At 39.5% G+C, this 23,594-nt stretch overlaps 1 protein-coding gene across 50 annotated transcripts in view; it reads right to left on the bottom strand.

Moving 5' to 3' along the window:
* The window catches only part of DTNA (dystrobrevin alpha), a 280,266-nt gene that overhangs the window by 80,607 nt on the left and 176,065 nt on the right, over window positions 1–23,594 (bottom strand). For all 50 annotated transcript variants that reach the window (XR_010598847.1, XR_010598846.1, XR_010598845.1 and 47 more), the window contains exon 4: window positions 3,543–3,756. Coding sequence is in view for 47 of the 50 variants with exons in the window: in XM_065585471.1 (XP_065441543.1) it covers window positions 3,543–3,756 (214 nt within the window). In the remaining 3 variants the exon portion in view is untranslated. The remainder of the gene's footprint in view (window positions 1–3,542; window positions 3,757–23,594) is intronic.

Below are 23,594 nucleotides of genomic sequence, written 5' to 3'. Positions count from 1 at the left end.
TCTGATTTCATAGTTGACTAGACATGAAACACAGGCTTTTAATCTATACTATCACTTCCAAGGGGAACAGAATTTCTTCAAATAATTATGGGGGCTCTTAACACCTTAATCATGGCAGTGAACTCTGAATTGTCACAGCGTATAATTAAGAGTTTCCTTTCTTAGAAATATTTCAGTAAGGAAATTAATTGGAATCAAGCTGAGCTCTTTCATTCAACTGAGCAACATGTATAATGACCAAATCTCTGAACTGCACTTTTTGCAGGTCTTCTTTTTTAATGGTTAACAGGACTATATAACTTGCATTGATTAACAAAGCTGGAGAGAGCAGAGAATTTAACATTTTGCGACTCTGAATGGAAGGGCAAATGAGAAGCTGCTTTCATGACAGGTATTGAGCTTCTCCACAGACTGACTTTAATTCTGGAAAAGACATTTGTTTAAAGAGAGGGGTGAAACCAAGCCCCTCCAATTATGTCTTGTATCTTTCGTAGCCTGGAAACAGAAGCTTGCTTCCTAATACAGGTATCCCAAAGAGCATAACAACAAGCTGCAGTCTCCAGGTCAATGAAGACAGCATCCACATTTCAATACTGAATAAGTGTGACAAGAGGAGAGTTTGTAATGTATTTCACACTATCAATCGAGACCTTTTCAAGAACTATTGTAGTGGATTAGACCAGCACTCCATGTAGTCTGATATCATGTTTCTGACAATGGCCTACTCTAAATGGTTGAGAGTGTGAACTAGCCATCCTGTTGTGTAATACTGTACCACAGAGTGGTAGAAGTGCAGACATTTCTTCCTGACCCCAGCTGATCATCTTATGCCTTGAAGCAGATGCAACTGCCCAATTTCCATGTGCAATCTCCTTAATTATATGAACAAATTAGGCATGCATTTGCCCAGTACACCTCTACCCCGATGTAACGCTGTCCTCGGGAGCCAAAAAATCTTACCGTGTTATAGGTGAAACCGCATTATATCGAACTTGCTTTGATCCTCCCCCCACCCCCACCCCCGGAGCACTGCTTTACCGCGTTATATCCGAATTCATGTTATATCGGGCCACATTATATTGGGGTAGAGGTGTATTTGGAAATCTGACCTCCTTATGCTGTTTTGAAACATACTAAGCTCTTCTATCACCCGACAGTGAGTTTCATACACTAACTATACATTGAATAGATTCAAATGTCCTTTTAATTTTGACTTTTAATTTCATAGAGTTCCCTCTTGTTATTGTATTATCATTTATACATCTTTATTATTATAGTTCCTCTTATTTTTCTCCTTTCCAAACTGAAGATCTCAGGAAACACTCAAAATCTTGGAAAAATTGGGATTCAGATTATTAGGGCGCCCCCGAGGATACATAAAATTGAATGTCCGAGTCTGTTATATATTAATGTAAATTTTAATTTAAAAAAGATTCAATCTCCCAAATTAATTGGAGACGGAGGACCAGAAAGTGCAAATCTCCCCTCTAAAAACAGGGGTAAGAGACAGGCCTGTAATCCTTAGTTAACGAGAACAGGGTTACTAGGGGTTAAATTTATGATTTCAATGTGATTGACATCTACTTTAAGTTTCCTTTACACTGCTAGAGCAGAGTACAGGGACCTCGGTGTAAATATGAATCCGGGCCAAGTACTCTAATCTGTGGAGGAGACATAGTCAAGGTTTTACCCAGCCTTACTGCCTTCTACTGGGTTTTACAGTATATATAAAAGCAGTACAATGCCTATTTTTCCCAAACATATTGCACTGTTTGTTTCTGTGCTCGGGCATTTACGGGAAAAACCCTGCCCCCTCTTGTACCGGCACACAGGGCCTTCACCACAGCAGAACCATGTGGTTCTTCTAAATAGGCAGAAGAAGCATGAGCAGAGATGTGAATCCCCTGCCTCTGAACCACGCCCCATGCTATACACTGTGTACTTGGGGCAGGAGTCTGATGGCTCTGCTGTTATGTGGATCCATGGGAGATTCTCTTGAGAAATGTGGGGGGGATGACATACCGATAGGTCCCACCTAGGGCATTCCAGCTTAGAGGCAGGAACAGAGGCTGTGGAGCTGGTCTGAGGCCTGAATCAGTAACTCCCCAAGGTACTCCCTAGGGGTGGATCAGAGCATATGAACGTCTGATGTTTACAGGGAATGTAGAAACTCTGCCTTTAATATAGATTCAATTTCACCATTTAAGAACTGAGGAATAAAAGCCTTCCCTCCATTTCTCTTGTAAGGAATCCAGACATATGGCTGGTACCTTTACCCCGGATCTGATGAGCTCCAAAACAAACACATTATCACTGTTCTCACTTTCGCAGCCATCAATCTTTCCCTCTTTTTTACAGCAGGGGTGCAGTTTATGTGCAGCACCTTCCAGCGCACATGCCCAAGCGCTTTTATTTTCCTTCCCTCCTGTTCTTGTCAAGTCACGAATTCAAGGATTTTCATGAATTAAAATACCCCATTACATGTTTTACTGCCTTTAAAAAAAAAATATCCTGAAGGCTACAGTTTCACAACCTATTGAATTTTTTCCTTGGAGAGGGAAGGAGGGGATGCACAATACAGTCACACTGCCTCTGCAGCTTTGTCATGTGGAACGACTGCCTTTCCCCCCCAATTGTTACCATGGTGACTAAGCCATACCAGTTGATCTGGCTCTGAAAGGTGCACAATACCAAATAAGAAGTCCATCAAGTGTGCGTAAGGGAGGAGGGGGGAAGATACTTATTTTAATCCTTCTCAAACAATGTTTTCACCTGGTGCATTTTCAAAATATAAATGGTAAAGAGGTAATAGGCAATTTGCATGTGTCAAACTAAAAAGCTGTTCTATTTTGAGAATTCAAGCTATTCAGATGCTTTTAAGAATGGCAATAACACATTCATGTCTCTGCATTCAATAACCATAATATGTATCTACACACTGTATATTCATCTATAATGTTAAGCTAGGAACCTGTCTCCATCTTGAGCTCACCCCTGTTGTACACATGTATTCTGACACATGGTCTAGGCAGTAATGGACAACATTAATTTTATTCCATCTCCTGATCCTTATCTTATTTCTTCCATGGTCTTATAACAGGCTGCATTACCAGGAACCAGAAAAATTGCTTGCAGCTGCAAGAACTTGCAGCAAAAATAAATAATGAGCCACTAACTTATGTCACTACCACAGAATCATTACAGTGGTTTTAATCTCTGATATTTCAATACATAACAATGCAAGATAAGAGTGGAGTCACTCTGCTCTGGGTAATTCTATTCCCATTTAAGCCTGAGTAAGTCTGGAGTAACTCTGTGGAACACACCAGAATTACTCTGGATATAATTGAGTATAAATGAGACCAGAACCTAGCTCCTTTACGCCAGTTCCCCTTGCAACATTAGCTCTATTTAAACATTCATTATTTTGGAAAGAAATTTTAGTTTGTTATCGGTTTTTCAAAGTGACACAACAAACAGACAAAACCCTTTCACTGATCAGGAAAAAGAGGAACATATACGGATAGTAGAGGTAAACTTACGGATCGAAGGCTGCTAGCAGGAAGTTGAGCAGTAAGCTGATGGATTGCTCTACGTTGATCTGGTGAGTAGTTGGCATCCGTTTGTTGAGCTGGTAAAAAATAGTTGAAAGCACAGCTTCCAGACGAGCCACATTCAATTCTATGTTTGGGTCCAAGTTGTTTAATGCATTTTCTCGTAATGCTTCTATAACGTTCCAAATGTCCACCAGGTGTACTACGTAAAATTTAAGAACAGTCATCAGATACTCACATATTGAAAAAAAACAAAATGGACTCATGCACTAGTACTTTGGCATAGTACACATAGTTCAGGTGATATTTTACGTATAAATAACAAATGATTTTTTCCATCTTAAACCAATCAGGAGAAAATAGCAAGGAAAACACCATATCTGCTAATAAAATAATCATAAATAAAATATTAGTTTAGTTGAGATGTCATCAGAAGTTGTGAGGTTGGCTTCAATTCAGGAAAAAAGCATTTCCCATTTAGGAAAACACTTAAGTGTGAATTTAAGTCCCATTAAGTCAACAGAAATTAAGCACATGTTTAAAATTAAGCACTTACTTAAGTGTTTTCCTGCATCATAACTTTATGGGTAGCAGCTTGAAAATTACTCTTATTAATTTACAGAGCTGGTGGGATTTTAAATAATGGAGATATCCTATCTCCTAGAACTGGAAGGGACCTTGAAAGGTCATCAAGCCCAGCCCCCTGCCTTCATTAGCAGGACCAAGTACTGATTTTTGCCCCAGATTCCTAAGTGGCCCCCTCAAGGATTGAACTCACAACCCTGAGTTGAGCAGGCCAATGCTCAACCCACTGAGCTATCCCTCCCCCCTTTTTTCAAAAGTTTTTCAAAAGTTCCTAAGAAAGTTAAGTACTTATCTCACATTGACTTTCAAACTCAAGCACTTTTGAAAATCCTGTTCAGTAACTTGTACCAGAGTCAAAGTGCTTTACAAAAACAGAATAAAGTATAACTGCATTTGGACAGATTAAATTATAGTTTTAAAAAGAAAAGGTACAGTAGTATCTTCAAATCATATTTCATTCTCTTAAATACATTTGCCACGTGTTTTGTAAAATCTTCCCTTCTCTTTAGATTCCCTGCCCAATCTAAACTTCCCCATTCTGTCTTTTCACCAGGGTAGCTTAAAGGGGAAAAAAAAAATTCCAAAATTTAGTGTCAGAGGGAAAACCTTGTGTGTATCTTGATGTTACTATGGTGACTTTATCAGGTCACTGCAAGTCAAAATTTCCAGTGGTGGAGGATCATTCAATATGTTTTCAAAAATTGCTCTAGTTCAAAACTCTGGATTCATCCAAATTCGAATCCAAAGTACCATTCCAGCTGTTCTTATCCTTAGTAGCATTTGTTTCTCAACTGAACGGTTAATATTTTATAAGATGCATACAGTAAAGATACAAGGTTACAGTACAGATTTTTTTTATTAGTGATAAATGTTGCATTGTCCTAATATCTTACAACATATTGAGGTACATCTGCACCTTGGAAGAAATGCATATTATTATGAATAAAGACATCACCCTAATCCTCTTTAAATGGTCTGTAATTCTTTTTTTATGAGGGGATTTCTTTATTTCTACCTTTTACAATAGCATCTACGGTGCTCTGCTCCCATTTGCATGTGCTGTAATGCCAATGGAGGGAGGGTAGAGAACGCAAACTTATGGCTTGTCTACATTACCGTCTGGGACGGGCAGCGATCGATCCATTGGGGGTCGATTTATCGCGTCTAGCCTAGACACGATAAATCGACTGCCGAGCACTCTCCTGTCGACTCCGGTACTCCACCAGGGCGAGAGGCGCATGTGGAGTCGAAGGGGGAGCGTCAGCCATCGACTTACCGCAGTGAAGACACCATAGCTGAAGTTGTGTAACTGAGATCGATTCCCCTCCCCCCCCCCCCCGCCCAGTTTAGACCAGGCCTTAGTGACAGCATAACCTCCTTGTATGTACTAGACAAAGACACTTTTGCTAACATATGGCAAGTGGAGCAGGAAAACACTGGGAAAGGTTGCATGATGTAGTTCTATGGTCAGACTTAATTGGTATCTTAGGTCTTTGTAACACAAGGAAATGCTTATAAGTGACCTTTTCAGCAGGTAAGATTGAGCATCCTCCTAGACTAGGCTAGGTAGACAGAACACACAGCTGGAAGTTCATTCCTTCTGATGCTCTTGCCACCTATCCTATTCTCCTATCCTCCAACTGGAAGAGGAGGATGTCACTCCAACAGAAGTGTTGGAGTGGATCCCAAGTCCCTTTTATCTGCACCTCCCAACTAGCTTAACTCCTTTTGGCTGCAACTAGCCACCAAGGTAAAGCCAACTTGTTTTAAAAGAAGCTTCCATCTCTTCAGATAGCCAGCCACCCCTACATGCAGTTTGTCTCTGTGGAAGTAGTAAATCTAAATACAAGTTTGATGACACGACTAGTACTTAAATCCAGATGCCAGAGTCAGGCTGGGGAAAGAAAGGGGGAGCCAGATGTTAGGCCAGCTGAGGGTCAAGGAGATGGAACTATCCACAAGCATTTTTTTTTACTCTGACCCAGTAATGGAGGGGGACCAGACAGGCAATAGAAAGCAAGCTGCCAATTGATAGGATAGTTGGGCTTAGAATACACAAATTAGGTGGCCTTAATAAGAAGATAAGTGCAACGAGAAGGCAACAAAGTTAAGTGTGCAGTTTCAGCAGCAGTTCTAGACAAACATAAACAAGAGGTTTTCAGGCTTTCAGGGTGGTCCAGACCCCAGACCAACTGGATGGGCCAGCAGGCAACCCACCCAGCAATTCAACCAAACCAATCTGCATGGATCTTATACTTACTGCAATTGAGCTTCAATTAGTGCATTCTAGTGGTCAGTTAGCTGGTATATACAGGGCTGATGAGAAGGAGGGAAAGTGGGGACAACTGTACCAATACTGGGGCCCCAAGCTCAGTCCCGTCCCCCCCAAATGTCTGTAATGTTTGTGTAAATAAAATGAAATGGGAGAGGATAGGCCCACAGTGAACATGATTTACCAGGGCCCAAAACTTCTCGAAGGGCGTGGGTATATACTTAGTCCTACTTCTTATTCGGCCAATTGCTAAGACAAACGAGTTTACATTTACAGGAGATAATGCTGCCCGCTTCTTGTTCACACCTGAAAGCGTGAACAAGCATTCACATACCACTTTTGTAGATGGCTTTGCAAGGTCTTTACGTGCCAAATTTGCTAAACATTCATATGCCCCTTCAAGCTTCAACTTGTAGGCTCTAAAGTTTTACATTCTTTTGTTTTTGAGTGCTGTTATGTAAAAAAAAATTCTACATTTGTAAGTTGCATTTTCACAATAAAGAGATTGCACTACGGTACTTGTATGAGGTGAATTGAAAAATACTATTTCTTTTATCTTTTTTACTGTGCAAATATTTGTAATAAAAATGATAAAGTGAGCACTGTACACTTTGTATTCTGTGTTGTAATTTAAATCAATACATTTGAAAATGTAGAAAAACATCCAAGATATTTATAATAAATTTAAATTGGTATTCTATTATTGTTTAACAGTGTGATTAAAACTGCAATTAATCATGACTATTTTTTAACCTTGTAATTATTTGTAATTTTTAAATTATTTGATAGCCCTAAAAACCATCAATATTTTTTGTATTACAGAAAGATCAGTGGGCACTCAGGAGGAAACTTGATATCAAACATTCCTGTGCAGTACAACGCTACGCAAAGCATATGTACCATGCATTTTCCAGAGACCTTTCAAAAAGGCCTCATAAGCATGAACAGCATGGATATTCATCTAAACCAAATCATCCCTCATTTGCCCAAATATGAAAAAAAAGTATGTCATTTTGCCATCAATGGCCAAGCTATATGTTACCATTATATCTTTGCAATGTCATTTTTGGAGTCAATGACAAGCGAAATGTCACCATTAGAACTTCTGAGACAAATACTATTTTGTTAAATTAACTCTCACAGATTAAGACATTTATAAATACCATCCTGGAGAGCTCCATATTCTAGTTGGTTCTTTTAAAGATAATTAATGGTTAGTGTAAACAAAACTCATTAAACTATTAATTCATTCTGATAGAGGTGGGATTAAGCAGATGAACAACCTACTACTTGCTGCTGTTCATTTCCTCCCCAACTAGTCCAAGCACTATTTATCTTCATATTGTTTCAATTCTAGTAACTAACTAGAGGATCAAGAGTAAACACACCATAAAATACAATTCAAATAATACAATGCATATTACCTCACAGAGCCCCAGACTTGTCATGGCGCAGTCTGGGAAGTGATTCTACTAATCTTTATCCATGCAAGTAGCCCCAATGAAGTTAATGAGACTACTTGTCTGAGTAAGGATTAGTAACATGGGACCCCAGGTTTCTAATTATGTACTAATAAAGAACGTATGTTCCAGTCCACATAGATCTTAAATATGTGCCCAGAACTTTTAATATCTTACCCCTTGCCAACTTTGATCTGACTGATAAGTGCCCATATTGTTTATTAATAAAAATGCTTGCATAAATAATTTATATTGTGGTAGGCACTGTACAGTACAAACGTATAGTAAATGGCAGTCCATGCCTCAAAGAGCTTAATCTAAATCTCAATAAATAACAGGTGATGAAGCAAATAAGTGGGAAGTTGGGACAGGAAAATGGGGGAACAAAAATAATGGGATGTATTAGCATAAAATAGCAGCGGGCACAATTTATAGCCACAACGTGCCACCTTCTACTCCATTTCAGCTAGATGATTTGAAAACAAAGCTCCTAACAAAACTACTGGTGATTAGCAATTTGAACAAAAGGATTCACTGAACAGGAAAAAGAAAACCAAATCAGATATTAGGCAAAAAGACACTAGTCTAGCATGAGTATTCTGAATTCATGATTCAAAGACAGAGTAACTCTGAAACACCAAATAATGTGCCCTATTACAGAAGCACATTTAATTTTATTTAGCACTTTTTATATTCAGGTAACCCTGTGTACTATAGAAGGTGATAGAATTTAGACCAAAATTCTCTGCTGGTCTAAACTGGCATGGTTCCATGGAAGCCAGTATAGCATCAATTTATGTCTGCAGAGAATTTTGCACTAAAACTTACACACTGGTACATTTATCTACAGTGACCATGTAGGTAAAAATGTGACAGTTGCATTTACTAATAGCTCACACAAAACATTAGCCATTAGAACATATTTAACTGCGCGGGGGAGAATGCTGAATCAATTTGAAAAAGGTATTATGTTTCCCCACATACCAAGAAGAATATGGATGCCCAGTTGCTTTATATCTCATCCCTCTATTTTCACTCTTTTCAGGTCACTTTTTACTTCTCTCAACACTTCGTTATAAGAAAATCTACACACCGAAAGAAAGTAAATAAAAACATATTTCCATCATTTTGTAATTCAGTCAACAGCTTAATTTCTGAATAATTTAGAGGAAAATTGTAATGCTTCACACTATAAATACATGAACCAATTCTGCTGGTTATGATCTTCCTTCCAGTCTTCAGCTGTCTTTGGTCTCAATGAGTTGGAAATCCTTAAATTTTTAATGTAGTGTTCTAGTGTACTGGTTATTTTCTGTTTGGTATTTAAAAAATACCTTTAGAAAACACCCCAATATATGAAATAAGTGTGAGAGAGATGGACTGAAACAACTCTCATTCATACTCAAAATAAATAAAGTTTTATTTACACAGAGAAATGACGTATTCTTTTCTATCATATAGTTTATTTAGAACTCTAGTGTGCCCAGGAGATATGATCTTAGATACATCACAAATCTGAAGGGAGTCAGATTACCTCAAGTATCTCCTGTCAATAAAAGTCTGCTACCTGCACGTAAAAAAAAAAAAAAAAAAAAAAAAAAGTTTAAAAATAATTGTTGTCTTTAAGACTTTTGAACATGAAATGGATTTGCTCACTCTAAAGTTCTAATCCTTTTTTTGCATTCTATCTGAAATTATGAGCTCTACTAAATTAATTTGGAGAGGGAGAGATTATATTTAATCACTGATGGGAAGTGACTGAAACAGGGGCTTTTATAATCAATTCAAATTTTCTTAACATACACTAAGTCTAACTAAATGTAAATTAAATACATACGGTCAATAGTTGAGAGAGAAATCTTACTCCACAGATTCTTGCTTGTGACTTTAGAAACAGGAACAACTTTTAAATAAATATAATTAAAATTACTTCCAAAACCAACATACATATATATATTTCTTGAAAGCCCCAATTCAGCAAAGCACTTAAGCACATGCTTAAGTTTAAGTATAGGTGAGTAGTCCCATTTGAAGTCAATGGAACTTAAATGTATGTCAAATATTTTCATGTGGGTTTCATTAAATGTGAAAAACTTAAAAATATTATAAAATGGGTTAAGAGAATTCTTTCAGAGCACTAGAGCAGTTCCATCATCATCAGTGCCATCAAACCACATCAAGTCAACCCAAACCAAGCCACCAGGCTCACAACATTGTTCATTCTCTCTTCTTCCTGCTAACAGCTTCACAATAGTGCATGCAACTAGATGCAGTTTCCAGCTAAAGCACATCTGTTCGTGGCCAGGCTGCTCCTCCCATCAATCTGACAAAGCACCTAAACTGAAAATCCTATCTCAGTGTTTTACCAGCAAGTAAACCAACATGCCAGACGCAATGGTACAGAACTTTTTCCATGCCATGACCTAATGACAATCTCAAGTGCTGTGCCAGGATGTTTATATTATATTCTAGTGTATCATACTATTTAAAAAAACACACAACTTCCAGCTTTTTGGAAAGGAATTAGTACTAACACATTCATTGCAATAGGCTAGTTCAGGGGTTCTCAAACTGGGGGTTGCGAGGTTATTATATGGGGAGTCACGAGCTTTGCCTCCAGCATTTATAATATTGTTAAATATATAAACAAGTGTTTTTAATTTATAATGGGGGGGGGGTGTCACTTGCTATGTGAAAGGGGTCACCAGTACAATAGTTTGAGAACCACTGGGCTAGTGCACATATATACTGTGCTCAGCTTCCCTCTTATGCTACATGCACTTAAAGAAAGGGACCAGGGCCTGATCAAAGCCCATTGAAGTCAATGGAAAGACACCCCTTGACTTCAGTGGGTTTTGTATCAGGCCCATATAGAACCTTTATGATGACCAAGCACTTAATCTAGATTTCCTTTGATCCCCAGAACCACAGAGGCACCCCTTTGTTTCAGCTAGCTTTCTAAGCATGGCTTCCTCTTTTCCTGCTTCGAGAGAGTCATATTTTTTCCAATGTTGTGAGGTGCATATTCAGTAGGAAGCTAAGGAAATGCAATTCAGATCAGCCTGCCCACGCTAACTGTGACACTCTAGAGTGAAGAAGAGCACGTTTATAACGGATGGAAAGTAAACATTAAGTAATGCTTTTTAAACTGAGTCACTCAATCAATTCATATTTATGCAACTGTTCCAGAGGTCCCATTCCGATAAGCAACCAATGCAGAAGATGTTTATCTGACTTATCAAAATCTTTGATCTCCTGTGTGGGGGTATACAACCCCCCCCACACACACACACGCTGGACAACAAGGGGTTAAGGAGTGGTTCTGGTCACAGCCAGCTCCACCCCTTCACACCTGCACGGCTGGAGGAGGAGCAGAGCAGCTCACTTGTTGGCAGACCAGGGAAGAGAACAGACCTTCAGCTCCTGAGGAAAGGGCCGAGAAAGGCAGGAGCTTCCCAGACAACCACTGACTAAAGGCCCCTCCCTGAGGGAAGGGAGGGCCAGCTCCTGCTGCACCCTGAGAGGGAATCATTTCCCTCTATCTCTTACTAATTCCGTTTATTTGCATTAATTCTCTTTGCTTTTTGTTCACAGACTACCCCAGAAGGGAAGAGACTTCAAAGTGACCTGTTCGGAGGGCCAGGTCACAGGAAGAGGCAGGCCACTGCAGAGACGGAGCTGCCATTGGGAGGAGACATCCAGCAGAGAGCGAGAGCTGCTACACCATGCCTGGCCAGGAGGAGGTGCCAATGGTGATTATACCCCTTCACCTCCTCCAGGTCCCAAGATACTTCCTCCCAACCTAATGCCTATATCCCTCCTACTTTGCCTGGCATGGACTAAAGGCTATTTTACTGGATTTTAGAGTTATGATCACAGGAGCACAATGCATAAACTCAGTCTGCAGAAGGCATTTATCAGCTCAGGCTCTGGTTATTACTGAGTTAATAGGAGCACCATTAAGTTATTAATGCACTGAAATGTTCTTTCTTTTTTCTTACTCTTGCATCACCCTGGCCCTCTGTGTCTTAGGAAGGAATAGGCTCCACTGCCACAGTAAATCCTTTTTCTTTTATGCCAAAAAAGCTCCTTTTCCTCCCTGCCATTCTTTCCTGAAAATGAGAATTTTGTCACTCAAAGTTATTTGAAAACTGAAGGGAGGTGATGGGAAAGGCACTTACTGGACTTTCCCGCCATCAGCACCAATGTTTGTCAATTTTTCAAAAGGTCAGGTTGAAGAAGCAGTTGTCACTTGCTCCTCAACCAAAGACTAGGAAAATGGTCACTACTTTTCTCATTTAAATGGAAACAGACCAACCACCATTAAACCATAGATTCAAAAGCTGAACAAAGCAAAAAGTTCTATAAAATAAACTAAGTCTGCCTCTAGGTCCATCAACACTATGATTACAAGGAAGTCAGAGAACTCAGTTACAATATAGTTGTCTACTGACTTGGTAACACCATGGTTAAAATCTGTAGTGTAGACAGATCAACTACCAAAACTGGGCTTAATATTTGAACATGCTCTTTCTTCACTTATAAAACTACAGTACAATATATGCAATAACAGAGCTACCTGAGCAAGTATTTCATAGCTATACATTTAGCAAATACCCATAAAATAGCAACTATATGGAGACAAAAACACTGATATATCATAATGTCCTATTATTATTCATATACCACCATGACACTAATCCATTTTTTAAAATGAGAAATGGGAACTCTGAAATCACAAGAAATCCAGGATCAGCCCTTTATATGAGGCGAAGGTTTCCTTTTTAAAAATGTATTTTGAAAACAATATCTGGAAAAATGCAATACAAGGGAATTCTGTCTTGGAATTCAGGTGTGTTTTGTCACCTTGTAATGTAAAACAGTTCTCTCACTTCCCTTAAAACATACTGTATGTAGGTGAATACCACATCTGTGGTTCAAACAGAAACACTGTAGCCTTTTATAATTTTTAAATAAACACACTGTGTTCCAGATTATAAAAAAAACGATGTATAATAGGGAAAGTTCACATACAGCTCAAAAGATGGGGACCGGAGTAGGGGGAGGGGGAAGTGTCCACACAGTATTAAACAGTGATGTAATAACTGGACTTTGAATGAGGAAGTTCCTTATCAAGGCAACATCTTCCCTTGATGAAACTGAATTAAGGGGACTTTAAAAATATATATTTTCTGACAAAATTTTAAAAAAAGGAACCTCCAATTTTAGAAGAAATGCTAAAAGATCAAGCTAAGTTGAAAGACTGCAGTAGCTTGAATTCAGTACTGGGCCTTTTAAGAAGAAAGCCACATTTTTACTGTCTGGCATACCCATTGGATTAAGTGCAATATCTTCAGGCAGAAGTAATTCAGAAGATAAGCAGGACGTTGGGCATAAAAACCTTACTTTAACAGTAATAACCACTAGATGGCACCATGCATATTTTAGTAAGCCTGGCATATATCTGCTATCAGATTTTAACTGTATGTTGGCATTATGTCAGGCAGACCAACACAAATCAAACACTGTGGATTTCTGCGGTTCCTTCCAGAAAATAGCCTGGTCTGTGTATTTACTTGAATAAACACAGTAAGCTTAGAGATTTGGCAGTGTGAGTAGCTTATGAAGGATAATGTACGGAACAACCTATAAAGAGCAAATAGATATTTTTTATGATGGCTTAAATATCGTTATCATGGTCAGAAAACCTCTTACAGCGTTATCTGTATGCTTTTTTCAAAAGTTAGGCCACAGTTTTCTTTTTTATGGAACTATAAGATTTTTGATGTCAGAGAAAAATACAGGAAAATATCTAAAATACTAGGCCCAAGTCATTGTTGCCCTGCATGCTGTGCAGCCATTTATACCAGTACAAAATGAGTGCAGGGTATGTAAAATGTGACCAAACTAGAATGTTAGTATTTTGCACGCACTTTGCACTGATGTAAACAGTGTTGCCAACTCTTGTGATTTTATTGTGAGTCCCATGATATTTGGTGTATTTCTTAAAGCCCCAATCTCTTGGAATCCTCTGATTCTGTGAGGATCTCAATTTTCATTTTAAAAAAAGTTCCCAGCCCCTATGGCTGCAGCGAAAAGCTTGAAAATGTTCACATGAGTGTGCACTAGAGGCTCAGAAATCAAAGGGCAAATAAAATGGATGCAAAATCTATTATATTTTATAAATCTCATGATTGTTTAGCAGATTTCATGATTTTTGGGGGGGGGTCTGACTCATGATTTTTTAACATTAAGGGTTGGCACGAGGCACAGAACAATAATGAATTGGGCCCAAATATTCATTGTAAAATAAACAATGTAATATAATTTCTGTGCATTCACTTAGATGGCTGGAATCCTTAAGCTGATCCAATTATTTTTGCTTTCCTGATATAATATGGATAGAATTTGTCCTATTAAGATTTCACATAATTTTTAAATAAGTTAATATATTTAAACTGAAGTTAATGCTTGGGAAAGCTGCCAAATAAACGGTCCTGATGATTGAATTTCTCGCTTTGCCCACAGTACAGACACAGCATGGACAGACAGTGACAGTGTAAGATTTCTCCTTGTTCTTTTACCAATATTGCTCAATCCAGAGACAATCTACAGTAGGAAAATCTGTACTGGTGTAACTACAGTAAACCAGTGTCAACCTGTGATGTATAGTCACTACATTGGTGTAAAGTGGGCATACACCAATGTAGCTTACCTTGGTATAGGTACACTGGTGAACATTTTTCTGATATACATAGGGCCCTAGAGGCAAGATTCTCTAGGCCCATTTAATCCTTGGCTGAGAATGGCACTAGAATGCTAGTTACTGCTACAGGCTTTGTGATATGGGAACACAACTATCCATTTTCTCTGCTTTAAGCTTGCAGTTTAAAGGAGCCACTGTCTCATTAAAGCAAACTGTACAATACATTTTACTAAAACCTTATTTTGATGCCACATAGTCTTTCTGTATTTGCTTTCCCATCACTGCCAGTTTCCAAGGTATGTGTCTCTTAAAAATAACGTTCTATGTTCTATTTAGCTTCTTCCCCTAGCTGTTATATTTGGTAACACCAAAACTCAGTGCTACCACACAGTCCTTTCTGTTTCAGCAAATTGTGATGTCAGTCACTGAATTGCTGCATCACTGAATGAACAGGGCATTAGGAATAGTCTGAGGAAAGCAGAGACGCTTCCTTCAACTGACACACAATACCTCAACAATCTGCAACGATATAAAGAATCAGTATAAAATACAAAAGTGACAGATGGGGGCTAGGTAAAGTATTACATATTTACACTTTGCCAGAGTGTGACAGAAGCTCTTTAATGATGTTGCCAGAACCCTTAGATGAGTAAGAGTCTTGACACACATGGTCGCTTATCTGTCATCCTTTATTTTACACATGCAAGATTTTAAGAATTCCTGCAAAGCCAAGACAAAAGAAGGTTTCAAGAAAGAAGCAAACTTTAGATTATTTGATGGAGACAAAATGAAAAGTGAAAAATGACGCTAGGGAAAGATCAAAACCTTCAGAGGAGATACAGTATGATTCTAGATTCTGCTCCTTTCGTAAGAAATTAAATACAATCTTTTCGAAGTATACATTAAGGGCCTGATTCTTCTCTTACATACCTCCCTTTTAAACCAGGGTAACTCCAGTGACATCAACTGGGTTACTCTCAGTTGTAAATCAGATTATAATAAGGCTCTATATTCAGATCATGAACAAAGACTATGTCTTCACTTAAACTGCTGCCACTGCACCACTGTAGAGCTTCAGTGTAAACACTCAATACAGCGACGGTTGGGTTCTTCTGCCACTGTAGTTAAGCCACCTCCCCTAGAACCAGTAACTAGTCCAGTCTACACTGGGGGTTAGGTTGGCTTAACTAGATCACTCAGGGATGTGGATTTATCACAACCCTGAATGACTTAGCTGGGTCAACTTAACTTCTTACTGTAGACCTGGCCTTAGAAAATGTTTAGTCTACAGGTTTTTTATTGCAATCATCCACACTTTAAACAATATTAAAGACCAAATTCTCCTCTCAGTTACAGCTCAGGAATGCCACTGTATGTCATGGCTGCAACTCAGTCGAAATATAAGATTTTTATTAATGACCTAGAAAAAAAAACATAAAATTATCACTGATAAAGTTCGCAGATGACACAAAAATTGGGCGGTGGTAAGTAATGAAGAGGACAGGTCACTGACTAAGGGTTATCCGGATTGTTTGGTAAATGGGGTGCAAGCAAACAGTATGGAGTTTAATACAGCTAAATGTAAATGTATACACCTAGGGAACAAAGAATGTAGGCCATAATTACAGGATGGGTGACTATCATGGGAATCAGTGACTATGAAAAACATTTGGGGGTCCTGGTGGATAATCAGTTGAACATGTGCTCCCAGTGTCAGGCTCTGGGTTCAAGGCAGTCATGCTTGGTGGTTAGAGCAGTATTAAGCACAGGTACAAGGATCGAAGCCAGCTGTAGAGTTGGGACTGGAACGAGGGAAGCGCTGAAACTGAGGTCAGAGTCTGTAGACAAGCCAAATCAGGATTCCAGACAGAGGCCAAGGTCGAAGCTGGGTGGGAGTCAATCCAAGAGGCTGGGTGGTCAGGAGGTGGATGCAGGGCTAGAGGGACAGGGTCAGAGTAGTGCATGGGCATGGGCTGAAGTGGGCTGGAACTAGGCTTGGGGAAGGCTGGGGCAGGAACAGGAACTGGGCTCAAGGGCAGGCTGGAAGCTTAGGGATTCAGTAACACTGTGAGGCAGCTGGAGGGTTCCTGGCCCAGTAGGGCTGTTGCACAGACTAACTTACAGCTTTGGAGGGGGGGGGGAATGTCAGTGAAATACCTGTGCCAAGAGGTCAGCTGCACAGGACCTGCCCAGAGATAGGCTGCTGCAACATAGAATACCAGGGTTGGAAGGGACCTCAGGAGGTTATCTAGTCCAACCCCCTGCTCAAAGCAGGACCAAACCCCAGACAGATTTTTACCCCAGTTCCCTAAATGCCCCCCCGCAAGAATTGAACTCACAACCCTGGGTTTAGCAGGCCAATGCTCAAACCACTGAGCTATTCCCTCCCCCAAGTAGGAGTAGGAGTCACAGCAGGCTTTGTGGAGGATAAATCATGGCAGCTGAGTGACTGGCTGTGAGTTTGCCTCACATGTAGTGTGATGCTGTGGCAAAAAGGGTTAATGTGATCCTTGGATGCATAAACATGGGAATCTCGAGTAGGTGTAGAGAGGTTATTTTAGCTCTGTATTTGACTCTGGTGCGATTGGTGCTGGAATGCTGTGTCCAGTTCTGGTGTCTACAATTTAAGAAGGATTTGATAAATTGAACAGGGTTCAGAGAAGAGCCACAAGAATGATTAAAGGATCAGAAAACATGTGGTATAGTGATAGACTCAAATAGCAGAATGTATTTAGCTTAACAAAGAGAAGGTTAAAGGGTGATGATTCCAGTCCATAAGCATCTACATGGGGAACAAATATTTAATCATAGGCTATTCAAGGTAGCAGAGAAAGGTATAACATGATCCAATGGCTGGAAGTTGAAGCTAGACAAATTCAGAGTGGAAATGAGTGTTAATCTTTAGTGGAGAGAGTAACTAACCCTTGGAACAATTTACCAAGGGTCATGATAAACTCTCCATCACTGACAATTTTAAAATCAAGATTGGCTGTCCCCCCCCACAAAAAAAATTCTCTAGATGTAATTTTGGGGTAGTTCTATGGCCTGTACTACACAGGAGTCAGACTAGATGATCATAATGGTCCCTTCTGGCTAGGAATCTGGCCTTAAGACTTTGGTTTATGGCCTGGTCTGTACAAAATATTATCAGTAAAGTCACTTCACACAATAAAGAATGAAGAGCTGTTCTGGGTAGCAACAGTGGAAATTTAATATTCATTGTGCAGATTCCTAAAAAGTCATATTAAAAACACCACAGTGTGGACATGCATCATTGTACATTAAAGTCCTGTAATACCTACAAAAGTCAGGAAATTATTATTAAGGCCAATATTTTATTTTTCAATCACCCTATTATTTCCTGGTGCATCAGGTATATGGTATACAAAATCTTTCTCTGAACTGAAGCCTTATAGAAAAGGGTCCCATCTGCAATTCATAGGCCCAACAGCATGAGTGAATGATCATTTCCTAAATATTGTGAGTTTAAACCAGGGCATCAATAGTATGTTAACCTATTTTTGATGCAGCTCTTTGAAAACAAAATGAGCAATGCTTAGATGGGAAAGTGTCTCTTGTGGAAGTATGAGAGTATGCAGAAGGTCCTCCTTGTAAAGAAGGGGGTTATTGCAGGATATGAAGTCAGGGCCTACACCTGGAACTCCATCCAGCGAAGCTAGTTCTGCTTAAAAAGAAAAAAGGGAAAATAGTTGCTCAGAGGGGGCACACACCAGATCAGCTTTCTTCAGGTCTGTTCTACATAAAAAGTTACTGGGCAGAGAAGGTGGAAGGTAATGAAGTGGAGATGGTTCAAGGAAGGAATCAAAAGAAGCATCTTTGTGGGTTGTAGGCATGTGGGTCAGAGAAGCCAGGGCCTTTGGCCAGAAAGATGGTGGGCCTGAAGGAGGAGATAATTCATTTAGAATGGAGGAAGTCCACATAGTTCCTAGACAGCATAGAAGCAAGAATAGCGAAAAGAGATGCAAGAGGAGAGCCCAGTTTATGCTACAGTGCAATGGACTACTAGGCAAAGGAGTGGCAGCAAGGAGCCAAGTGTCAAAGAGAGGATACAACTGAACAGAAGTGCAGAGTGAAGGGAGGGACAGTGAGCAAAGGTGCAGAATGAGAGTTGCAGAGAATGCAAAACTGTTGATAAAGTTGACATCACAGAGTGTGTATACTTTAATGCTGTCTTTAGTATTTGTTTAAAAAAATACTATAGAAAAATAATAGGAATAATTCCCCTTGCCCCCTTGTTTGTAGTATTCTTCAAGGGGATTGAAAGGTAATGATAGGCAATGGGATATATGGAACCTTTCATTTCTGGGTATCTACTTCAAATCATGCCAGGTCACATGACAGCTGTTCAGAGACCTCAGTTCAGGAAATGATCCAATTGTCCCATTTTAATGCCTACGTCACAAAAACAACCACACGTAGCACCATGTTTGGCGGTTTCAGCAGAGAGGGCAAGAAACAGGTGAAAACAGAGACTGAACTATGTTCTAACTACAAGAAGTCACGTCAAGCCTGGCCTGAGGCACCCTTATAGTGGGGCATAGTGAGGAGAAACTTGAACTGCTACTGTTTGTCCGACACTTGTGCTTAAATTATGGCTTCAGCAGGGCTGCCAGTTCAGCCACTGGTCACTGTAAATGAAAAATTAAAAGTAGAAGAGTTTCTGCAACTCGCCAGGACGCTATTTAAGACCTGATTTTCAGAGGTGCTGATTGCTCTTGGCTTCCACTGAAGTCAAGTGGATTTGTGGGTCGTCAATACCGCTGAAAAATCAATCCCTAAACAAATCAACCTTTTGAAGATCTACATTTCACTTCCACACCTCCTTTTGAGGGATAAAATGAGCCCAACGATCAGGTAAGCAACGCATCACTATTCCTGAGGTGTGACAGTTCCAGTGGTGGCCATTAAAAGAAAACGCCCAACATTTACCCACAGTAGCATCTAATATACCACAGTTCTCTCCTATTCCATTGTCTCGTAACTATGGATAAATGTTGAGTTTCTAGAGGCACCCTCTCTGTAAGAATTTCAAACACACTTTACTCACCAGCTGTTATGCTATCAAGCATATCCATATTCATAAACTTTTAAAAAGACAGATTTTTTTTAAGACACTTTGGAATAGTTTCAGGATATTGTGCTGCCAGTGAATAACTTACGGATGTAAATCTCCATGAAGTATTTGGCTGCAGTGATTGTGCTAAAATAAATCCTCATGAACTTCTGATTAAAAAACTAAAGCATGTGTACAATCTATACACCCCTTTCTCTCCCCTTCTCCCCACTCCAAAAGACTAGAAACTCACAAGGCACTAGGCTGTCTTATGGAGCATTAGGTCCCTGACTAAATACCTGGAAAAAACAAAAGAGCACCTGAAAGCACTAAGTTTGTGAATAGTTTAGAACTTCACAGATGCCAGCTCTCACAATTTTATCATGAGTCTCATGGTATTTCAAATTCTTCTTAAAGTCTCATCTCTTGGTGTCATGTGAATGTGTAAGAATCTGGAGTTTCTTTAAAAAATAATAATAAAAAAAAAAACCTGGAGTTTCTAGCCATCGTGGTTACAAAGAAAAGTTACATTTTCAAACCTAAGCATACCATACAGGCTCACAAAAGACCCAAAATGTTTTGCTTTGTTTTTACATTTCATGATTTTTAAGTAAAAACAACAAGGTGGCTCCTTAAAGACTAACAGATTTATTTGGGCATAAGCTTTCATGGGTAAAAAAGCCACTTCTTCAGATGCGTGGAGTGAAAGTTACAGATGCAGGCATTATTATACTGACACATGTAGAGAAGGGAGTTACCTCACAAGTGCAGAACCAGTATTGACAGGGCCAATTTGATCAGGGTGGATGCAGTCCACTCCCAATAATTGAGGAAGTGTCAATTCCAGGAGAGACAAAGCTGCTTTTGTAGTGAGCCAGCCACTCCCAGTCCCTATTCAAGCCCAAATTAATGGTGTTAAATTTGCAAATGCATTTTAGTTCTGATTTTAAAGTGAATCTTGTTATTTTTAGAGGCCTGACTCACAATTTTTCAAAGAGTTTGGATTGGCAACACTGGGCAATGTAGTGATTAAAGATTCAGGATTCAGACTGGACTCCCAGGAAAGAAAACTTTCAAATTCCAACAAGGTAGACCTTTTGGGTTTCTCATGGGAGGTACACTGAATACCTGCAGTTTACTTTCTCTATGGGTATAGATGTCTCTTACTCAAAGAGTAAGACCCTGCAGCTAGAGGTCCTACTTGCTCAATATAGACATATTAGAGCTCACATGGCATTTTGTTAAAAATGAAGTGCTTAGACCAAAGAGAAGGGGTTTTGCTCTTAGTAGAAGTCAGGCATGAGAGACAATGCTCTGGAGTTCTAGCTATTGGTGGAGGAAGATCTCATGGCAGGCTGCCTTGAAGCCTGCTGCAATGATTCTCAACCTGACAAGGTCCACATGGGATGCAATACATGACAGAGACTCATAATGAGGGACACAAAAATATTATTCATACAGGAAACGTAAAATGCTGCAGGATTCATTTCTTTTACATGGATATCTCTATAATCAGAATTTCTTGTTCCTTTATTTCCATGGTAAATATTTTTAACCAGAACAATGAGGGGGAAACCAAGTTTGTGTGGAATGCAGGTAATATCAGAAGTAAAATAAGAGGCATTTAAGAGTTATGGCTGGCTACATATTACACAGCAAGCCTGACTTGCACGTTTGCACAAACAGCATCACATAGTTTGATACCCAAATTGTCAATTTCTAGCGCTGGCTTGATAATATCAGGTTGAGCACAGGTTGCTATAATGCCAGACTGAAAATCCTGGCACAGAGCGAGAGGGGCTTCCACCAAAATATCTGAAATTAGTACGCTTACAGGCAATTATATTTCAATTCCAGATATGGAATTATTCTACATTAGGAGAGTGAATCATTAGCCTAACTTAAACCAAACTTAAAATGGCAGGTCAGATCAAAAGGGGACCAAAAGCAAGCTGATTTGACTACGTGCCTCTTAGGGGTAACTATTTGAACACAGTGGATGGAAGAGGAAAAGAGGTATTCGCATAGAAGCATGGAAATTAGCAAGGTCACCATCACAGTCAGCAGCAGCTCCATCCATATGAAAACAGTTGTAATATGCTTCAGAGCAGACAAAGCAAAAAAATCTTTTACGCAGAAGAAAACAGAAGGGGAAAAAACAAAACTGTGAAAACCCAACGTGTTGGATTTAAAATCAGAGAAATGAGCTCCCTATTTGTCTACTTTAATTAAGCCCCATATTACAATAATCAGCATGGCTTTAAATTTAAGGCTTTCAACTGCCAATGGTTTATTCTGATCTAGGGAAATCAGCAGCATTTGCTTTTTCTGCAGGCATGGAATAATCTCTCAACATGCTGCGCAAAGTCCATCAAGGACGGCAACAGCTTGCCAGCTGTACAGTCCTGTATTGCTCAGTTATGTTTAATTGTATAATGTTTTTTTATTACGATATGTTATGTTCCACTGCTGCTGCCTCTGTGGCCTAGAGGGAATGTGCTTGTGAGCATGATATTTCATCTCAGGGTGCTTTTCTGTATAAACAAATCACTTTTTAATACATGCAACAAAAACAAATATTAAAAACAAACACTCTACAAAGATACCCCAGTATCAAACTAACTAAACAAAGACAATGTATGGTCATGCCCCATCAATTTCAGTGCTGGAGAACACGCCATATATTTGGCAGTGGTGGTTGGTCACTTGTCCGCCCCAGTTTAGGGGGTCTCAGCACTTGTCTAGAGACTGAAAGTTATGACTAAAATACTAGCTACAACTCACACCCGATAAGGCAGAAGTGATCCTGATGTAGTAGTGGGGAACATTTAGTGGTCTGGGTGGAGCACTGTCTTTGCTCTCTTTTGAGGGTGTGTATCTGCCTCTCACAAGCCTATCTTGAGTCCAGTTGAATCCTCTGCTGCTCCTAGACTCTTCCATAGCAGCAATGGTCCACAATGGCTTACAGATTCTGCAGCTGGCCCAGAGATTGCCAATCTCATAATACTTACCCATACTTTTGCCATCTCCACTCTTGACTCCGGTAGTGAGCGTTACTTACTTTAAGCCCACCCATAAGTTGCAGTGAGTGAGGAATTCACTTGACCACCTCTTGAATGGTATAGGCTACTGTGAGTATGTAACACTTTGCTCAAGCTTCTTCACTGGCTTTCTGTTTGCTGCCAGGTGAAGTTCAATTCAATTCAATTAAAAGCATGGAATAATCTAGAACTCTATTACTGTAGATCACATCTTTATCTTGAGATGTCTGATTGAGAAAGGGCTAGCCATCCAGAGAAGAGTCGTCTTGAACTTCATAGATTTCACCAAAGCTTTTGACTGCATTCACAGAGTCACTGTGGAACATCTTACAACAATATGGGCTTCCTAGAAAGACAGTGTCACTAGTCAAGACGCTGTACAAAGGCTCAAAATGCTGTGCAAAGACAGAAAGTGGAGAGACTGATTTATTTGATATCATCATTGGGGTACAGCAGGGTTAGTTTTATCACCCCCTATTTTCCACATTGTGATAGATTATGTGTTGCAAAGAGTAACATCAAAGGAAGATACAGGAGTTAGGTGGAGTAGAGGAAAACTTCAAGATCTTGACTTGGCAGATGACATTGGTCTGTTGGACAAAGATGATGATGATGCCATGAAAAAGACCACTATCAACGTTAAATGTGAGGCTGCCCTGCAAACAGGATTAAGAAACAGCCAAAAGAAAACATAAGTCATCATTGTTGAAAGAGTAGTCAGCAATGACGGTGCATATGTGACTGATAGTGAAGAATACAGCATGGTTAAGAAGTCTGTATATCACGGAAGCATAATCAGTGCTGATGGCCAACTCCATAAGGAGATCAAAGCAAGAACTGGGAAGGCAAGTGGAGCTTTGAGACCGGTAAATATTTTGAAAAATAAGGAAATTAACGTAAGA

Source organism: Chrysemys picta, chromosome 2, assembly GCF_011386835.1.
Source record: "Chrysemys picta bellii isolate R12L10 chromosome 2, ASM1138683v2, whole genome shotgun sequence".
NCBI lineage: Eukaryota > Metazoa > Chordata > Testudines > Emydidae > Chrysemys > Chrysemys picta.
This window is presented reverse-complemented; position numbering and strand designations above follow the sequence as displayed.